The 7,778-nt window shown below is 41.5% G+C and overlaps 1 protein-coding gene across 1 annotated transcript in view; it reads right to left on the bottom strand.

Annotated features, from left to right (window-relative positions):
* Window positions 1-6,482, bottom strand: part of slc12a1 (solute carrier family 12 member 1) — a 12,938-nt gene extending 6,456 nt beyond the window's left edge. The window contains exons 1-13 of the mRNA XM_016477125.1: window positions 6,240-6,482; window positions 5,006-5,149; window positions 4,851-4,926; window positions 2,725-2,820; window positions 2,509-2,648; window positions 2,323-2,433; window positions 2,139-2,250; window positions 1,182-1,309; window positions 911-995; window positions 679-830; window positions 479-586; window positions 220-343; window positions 46-147 (exon numbers count right to left, since the gene is read on the bottom strand). Of these exons, the coding sequence (XP_016332611.1) occupies window positions 46-147; window positions 220-343; window positions 479-586; window positions 679-830; window positions 911-995; window positions 1,182-1,309; window positions 2,139-2,250; window positions 2,323-2,433; window positions 2,509-2,648; window positions 2,725-2,820; window positions 4,851-4,926; window positions 5,006-5,149; window positions 6,240-6,482 (1,621 nt within the window). The remainder of the gene's footprint in view (window positions 1-45; window positions 148-219; window positions 344-478; window positions 587-678; window positions 831-910; window positions 996-1,181; window positions 1,310-2,138; window positions 2,251-2,322; window positions 2,434-2,508; window positions 2,649-2,724; window positions 2,821-4,850; window positions 4,927-5,005; window positions 5,150-6,239) is intronic.
* Window positions 6,483-7,778: the final 1,296 nt, after the last annotated feature.

The raw sequence follows: 7,778 nt of genomic DNA, 5'->3' as shown, positions 1-7,778 counted from the left end.
GTGTGTGTGTGTGTGTGTGTGTGTGTGTAAAAGTCTAGACAGGACCTGGGGATTTGGCGTATGACGCGTGGAAGCAGGAAAAGTTGATGAGGGCGTATGAGGCCAGGAAGAAGTTGGAGATGATGGGAGCGATGGTGTTGAGCTGAGCTGAGACACAAACAACCGCTGTTACATGATCACATCTGTCTCATGAAATCAGTCAATCACTGTTATATTTACCGATGAGGATGAATGCTACAGCGATGAAGAAGGTCAGGATGTATCCTCTGATTGGCTCGTTGTTTTTCCCGTGACCTTTGGCGAAGAACTTGAGCGCCTTGTAGATGTTGTCCTTGCATAGAGCCTGTGGACGGATTCACTTTTAAGAGCTTCTTTACAATGTACTGCCGTCTTTTATTGTATTTTAAGATTGTCCTATAAACGTCTAAAGCTGATTAGATATTTATTGGGTTTAAATGGTGTGCGTGTGAACTCTGACCTGGAAGACTTTGGGCGCACTCACTAGAGACGCAAGAGCTGAGGAGAGTGTGGCCGAGAACGTTCCCGCCGTGATGAGAGGTCCGAACCCAGATACTAGAGTCATTACCTGCACACAAACACACAAGAGAGAATCATTTCAAACATTTCAACATTCAGCCATGCACTGGATTTCAGGTCACGTATGTTCAAGACTCCCACCTGGAAGTTGTTCATGAGGCCGTAGTTGCATTTGGTGGTTTGGCAGATTGAGAAGTCGTAGCCCAGATCACAGGCCGAGGAGAAGTTGCAGCTCAAACCCGGTTGGATAGTGTCGTTGCGGTTCCCTGTCGCGTCTCGAACGACCGTCACAGCTGCAGAGAATCAGCACAGTCTTTCTGTTAGACATCCAGACTGAGACTAGAGTAATTTCAAGTGTGCGTTCAGGACTCACAAACAACCAGCGCGATGCCCAAATACGTAACTCCTGTGATAAAGATGGCCAGCAGCGTTCCTTTGGGAAGAGCTGCCTGAGGGTCCTGAAAAACCAGAGGCGTTCAGTGTTGTTAATTAGTTACTTTTTTATGGAGTAACGCAATATTGTGATGCATTACTTTTAAAAGTAACTTTTCCCAACACTGCGTTCGTGTGTGAAAAAGATGTTGAACCGGCGTCTGATCGCACAGTTATTTCAGATTAGAAATGTGCCAGACACTCGCTCTTACTCTCAGATCTCCAGAGATATTGGCTCCAGCCAGAATCCCGGTGGCTGCCGGGAAGAAGATGGCAAAAACAGAGAAGAACGTTTCTCCATCCCGGAACTCCGGAAGAAAGTTTTCCTTCGCGATGGATTCTGTTTTAGACAGAGATGAGATGTGTTTGACACGGCAGGATTTCATTTTCAGGACTTACTTACACTGACTTCATGAATATCTGCCAGTGTTCACGTCATCCGTCATCACTGTTACATTCACATTTAGTCATTTAGCTATTTCTAAAATGCTTAATGTATTTTCTTAGTTTTCAACTAAAAACGCAAAACATTTAATGCGTTTTGGCCGTTTGGTTACACAACAATGGCATTTCGGAGGCCTGAAAATGCAAACGCAAAAAATGGGTTTCAGAGTGCAAGTTTTTAAAAACAATACCATTATTGTCTCTGTGTAAACTACAAAACCGTGAATTTGTGAAAACGTTTCCGCTTGTGGCACAAACGTACCCCAAAACTTTGTCCTGCACTTCCTCTTCAACCCTGTCCCTGTTCCCACGATCAAAATAGTGATTTAATCACTCTTATATTGAGTTGAGTGGCATGACAGTTTATACTATAAATCTCGTCAAGCTCCAAAACGTTGGGTTTGGATTAGGGTAAGTCACAATAAATAACTTTAAGAGACCATTTGTGTTTAAAAAAAGCAGGTAGTGACATGAAAGAAAACATAAAGTCTTGGTGGACTTCTTTTAACTTAATCGCTACGTTTTTAGAACACTGCGTCATGCATTGTTCTGTGTGAACGACCCCTAAGGCTTTAAGCACACATTTAGGATTGCATGTAGAATTTCGAGAATCGAAATATGGGGGGACATTCATGGTCCTGATGCTTTGGGCCTCAGAGGGGTAAGTATGATTATTTATACCTAAAATTTCAGGCACAGATGGCAGTGTTTCTCGTCTGTCTCACCTTGATAGTTAAAGAAGCCTTTGGAAAGCTTGTCCTGTGTGGAGGGAATCACTGTTCCCACAAATACATTGGCAATGGCCAGCAGCAGGATCACCAACAGAGCTACCTGAGCCTATAGAGAGAGACAAGGTTCTCAATCTACTGTCATGCCGAAAACTCAATCCCAGCATGCTCCTGGTCTTACCTTGGCCTCCCACTCCATTCCCGCCACAGTGATGCCTATCAACAGAACCACTGTTATACAGCCGATGATCCTGATGTCATTCACTGGATCCACTATCAGAGCATTGCTTTCCTGAACAGAGCAGATAGACGTATTTAGAAGCAGCTGGATTTCAAGGCTGGTTTTATCATTTTTCTGGATCTGTACCTTGAGAAGCTCCACCACAGTTTCGGCAAACCCCACGACATACATGGCCACGGCCACGGCATTGGCGAATGCAAAGATCAGACCGATGGAGCCACCGAATTCAGGTCCCAAACTGCGGGAAATCAGGTAATACGCTCCACCTAGAGCACAAACACACTCCGTGAGCTCAGATGAAGACCTGATCTAGTTGCTATACTCATGTAAAGTGTGCTTTACCTCCTCGTACCACACCGTTGGTACATATAGCTGACATGGACAGACAGGTGACGCTGGTCACCACAATGCTCAACAACACAACCACTATCCCCAAACCTGAAACACACCGATGCTTTGGCAGGTAACATGAACATATGAGCCTGAATACATCAGATGAGCCATTTCAATAAATAACCACTTAAGTTTCAATCTGTTGTGTTTCACAGAGGAAAGAAACGACATGATGGTGAGTGAATTTTTGGCTGAGTTATTCATTTTTATTTTAGTATTTAAACTAACTCACACTTATAGTCTCACACACACTCAACACCCAGCATGCTTCAGTTCAGTGAGTGTGTTTGTTCAGCGCTATAATGAGATCGTTGAGGAATAAAAGTGCTCAGCGCCTGCAGTTTCTCACACCTCATAAAATACGTAACGGCAGTGAGCTTCTGATGGCCTGTAATGTGTTTCGCCTGCAGCTCGAGGTGTCTGACTGAAACTGCACTTTCTTAGAAACTCAGACTTCTATTGCTCCATTAGTTACGCGCCATTAACACCAGCAGTGACCTTCAGCGCCGCTGACCGAACACAGAGAGACTAACACCTTCTCAGATGTTTCTCCTGAGATCCAGACCCCAGTAATCTCACATCATGCGGGTCTCAAAAACTCCTCATTCGCCCTTCCACAGATTTAAGCTCTTAAATCAGAGCAGAAAGTCTCATTTTTTTAAGTCATGGCATTAAATGTTGCATGCACTGCACAAAAGAATGCCTTGTTTTCCAATGCAAATATATAAACATCTTTAAATTGAGATGCAAATGAACACATGTGACCCTGGAGCACAAAACCAGTCATAAGGGTAAATTTTTTGAAATTGAGATTTATACATATGCTTTCCATTGATGTATGGTTTGTTAGGATAGGACAATATTTGAAAATCTGGAATCTGAGGGTGCAAAAAAATCTAAATATTGAGAAAATCATCTTTAAAATTGTCCAAATGAAGTTCTTAGCAATGCATATTACTAATCAAAAAATAAGTTTTGATATATTTATGGTAGGACATTTACAAAATATCTTCATGGAACATGATCTTTACTTAATATCCTAATGATTTTTGGCATAAAAGAAAAATCTATAATTTTGACCCATACAATGTATTGTTGGCTATTGCTACAAATATACCCCAGCGACTTAAGACTGCTTTTGTGCTGCAGGCTCACATATGAAGTCTTGTTTTCTGAGAAATTTAACAAAATGAAGTGAGTTTATGCTTAAAACAAGAACAAACATATAATATGTTGAATTAAGTTGATCTGTCATTGGCAGATATTTGTCCTTTATCATAATTACACTTAATTATTAATAGATTTCCCAGAAAACAAGACTTCATTTGTAATTGATTTAAGAATTTTTAGACATTTGCGTTGGAAAACTAGACTAAAATACTGAGGAACAAAATCACTTTCATTTATTCCTTTAATTGGTTTTAGAAAATTCTTAAATTTACTCAGATGTGTCAAGATACCAAAGTCTGCCATCAGAAGTACAAACCCCAACGTTTCTCAGCACACTGACCAATCTAAAAGTCAACGTTTGTACGTTTGCAACTCATAAAGTTCAGGCGTTCTGGGTGTTTTCTTTACGTCTAGTATGAAAACAGTCCCTTGAGTCTCTTCACGTTTCTGTTTTTAGCTTCAGACACTTTCTGTGTGTCAACAACTGACTCATTTCTGTCTATTTCTATTTCAGAAACGTTCATGCTTCAATCTTCAAACAGAACTCTGTGGAGTCTCCAGATGTCTGAAAGAGCCTCTCTGAGTATAAATCTTCCTCTCTCTTTAAAAAAATAACGGTTCTTTATTAGCATGAAGAACCTTCAAGATCCATGGAACCTTCAAAGGTTCTTTAAAGTGGAAAAAGATTCTTCTAATTATAAAAAAATTGTTATTTTAAGCATGAACTAAAAATGTTTTTTCTATTTTCTTTTAGGACCTTTATTTTGTGGGTTTGTCTGCGCTGAGCTGGGATCAGATTGTGTGTGCGCACGTATGCAGGAATGTAGTTTTCTGTGCTGAATGTAAATGAGCACCTGCTGTGTGTTCAGGGAAGGTTTATGAAGATCACAGGATGAACATCTCACCTATTCCCGCTTGTCCGAACACCCACGACAGCCGTATGAACAGCATGACACCCCAGATATTCAGCATGCATCTCACCTGCAAACACACACACGGTCAAACTGCAGCAGAGCGCATATTAAGCGTGCTAGAAAAGTGCTGATGCCACATAACTCACCAGAACTCCTTTGATCCATCCAAATTTCACTATGCCTCCAGCTTCCTTGTCTTCCAGCGGGATGATGGACTCCACATCGCCCAGCGTCGAGGTATCCGCTCCTTCTCTGTCCTCGACCGTACTGGGAATATCAAGGCCTCCATTCTGATGATAAACAGAGAAGTTCACTATTTTACTCAGTCTTTCAAAATTATAGATGCAGCTTTTATGTCTGCATTCCTGCGTATGACATGCGGGGGAAAAACTAAATTATATATTGTGGCCACAAATTAAGAACTTATACTCGACTAATACATTCCCTTATTTTATTTAATCATGGCCACAATTTACTAATTTGTTCCGTCTTTTTAACAAGTCGTGACCACGCTGTACTAACTCAATTTACTGTGAGGGAACAAATTAGTAAATCATGGCCACGAATTAAATAAAATCAGGAAATTAATTAGTAAATAGTGAATATATATAATTTATAATATATATATAAATAGCAATATTATAAATATTTCCCCTGCATGTCAATATTTCCCAAACATGTAAGGTTTGTACTTTTATGAATTTAATGCTTACCATTTAAAAAGGTGATTAAAATAGTGAAAAACAAAAAATGGTGGTTAAAATATACATTTTCTCTTATGCAAATATGTACATTTTGATGTTGCTAAAATGTCAGTGGACGAGTTACGCGGCAGCTACCCAGATGTGACATTTATTAATTATCTCATATGCATAAATGCATAAATGAGTTCTGTGTTCTGTGACTCAAAAGACTTGGATGCCCAGAGAAGATCATTTAAAGAGTGACTTGGCTTGTTACTTTCTTGAACAAATGGATTGGAAACATACACAAATAACTTTCTCCGACATCAGGACTGTGTGCATGCGTGCTTTCTGAATCAGCGCAAACTTTTCAGCCCTTGTTTGCATTAACTACCCTGTTTAAGGCCAGCGGATCAATGCATTAGCCGCAGAAGCTCGTTACTCATGCTTCTCTCTCAGGCTTTCTCATTAGGTTGGTTATTGATCTTTGTCTGCGTCGGGTCACCGTTACGACACCCACTTCTGCAATTAATGTAAAATCAGCTCAACAGACTGCCTGTGCTCTAAACACCGAATCATGAATCGTGTGTTTGATTTGTGTTATTAAAATATGAGGTGTGTTGTGGTGCATGGGAAGAACGGATCATCAGTGAGGCTTTTGCTTTCTTGATTATTGTTCTTTTCAGGTGTGACTCACCTTCTGGAAAACTTCGTGCAGCTCCTGTAGGGAAGGTCTGACGGCTCTGTGTCCGCTGATGCTCGCCGCATTACGATAAAAGTCAACGTTTGGCACCCGGTCCAGGGTGTTGTGCCCAAAAGCACTGACCACAGACGGCCGCACGGCTCGCCGTTCCCCGTTATTGAACCCGTTTCCGCAGAAAGACGTCTCCTCGTACTGTGGAGGGTCGTCTTTAGATCTCTCGAACCCGGGGTTCTCCATCAGGAGGCTTCAGTGGGTTTTGGGAGTGACAATAGATTGAGCTCTTCTGAGCTTGCAGACCAGGTCTCTTTCTTTGGGTCTCAGATGCTTGAGAATCAGACCACTTGTGTTTAGCTGATGTGTTTATGTGTCACTTTATATAGCCGTTGAACAGGTGGAAGCTCATTGGTCCTGATGGGGGTAAATATGTTCTCACTCCATCAAAGGTGCCGCCAGTGAAGTGCTTAAAAATTAACAGCATATAAAGACCCTGAGAGGTTATGGATACTGGAGATGCTTTGAGTTTTGCCTGGTTTTATGAGATATGATTGTTTGTCATGCTAAACAGATGTTAATGCTTGTGTTTAATTGTAACTTGCGGCATCTAAAGAGCGAGTGTTCAGATGGAGGAGATTTCAATTTATTATAACAGCAGATCATACAAACAGAGTCCCGTCATTTGTATAGTATTTGGTATCTGGGTGTGTGATCGACAGGGAATCCACAAACCAAGCAAGTCCAAAGTCCTTTTATAACATCAAATTAACATGAAACATAAGATTCTTGTAAAGATTTCATCGTTTGCTCTTTATGACGCAGACGTGTATGAGGTGTGATGCCTGGTCATGTGAAGTGTTTCTCTGTTGATGGGGTTAATGTAAAGCCAGCAATAATGGGAACTTGCTCTGGGCGCTTCTGACACATTACTAAAATACTTCCTTATTGCGCTTAAGTTGTATAATGTTTTCACACACCGGTGAAAACCGCAGCCGTCCGGCCGACCTTGGAAAGGTTTCGCTCCAGTACGATTAATAGGAAAGGTCACCAAAATGAGCGGTAGGTGATGTTGTTCTCTGTCTCTCCTCCAACTGCTTTCAATTGAAAGTATAGCTAAAACTGGTAGCTAAATGTCACTAGATGACACCATAATGGCAAATTCACTGATCTGTATAAAGATGAATGCTGATCAGTGGGCAAGATGAGAACTTAGATACGGTTTGTCCAAGAAGTTGCTATATTTGTCCTTAAACTTTTGAAAAAAAGTCTCAAAAGGGGCAGGGAAGTCGTCTGATTGGCTGGAGGTGTTGTGGGCGTGGCCGTGTGACCTCTTGACCTTGAGCCGAGCTGCATTTTAGAGACACTGGATGTGATTTTGCCCTTCACGAATCCCCCAGCGCACCTCCGGTAAAAAGACACAATGTTATCCCTAAACCCTAAAGGATCGTGCTGAGGCACAGCGCTCCGTGTGTGTGTGTGTGTGTGTGTGTGTGTTATCCCACTCTGTGTGTGTGTGTGTGTGTGTTCCCGCTCTCTGTG

The sequence above is a fragment of the Sinocyclocheilus anshuiensis genome, unplaced genomic scaffold, assembly GCF_001515605.1.
Source record: "Sinocyclocheilus anshuiensis isolate Anshui unplaced genomic scaffold, SAMN03320099.WGS_v1.1 scaffold1182, whole genome shotgun sequence".
Lineage (NCBI taxonomy): Eukaryota > Metazoa > Chordata > Actinopteri > Cypriniformes > Cyprinidae > Sinocyclocheilus > Sinocyclocheilus anshuiensis.
Note: the sequence above shows the minus strand (reverse complement) of the source record. Positions and strands in the feature narration are given on the sequence as shown.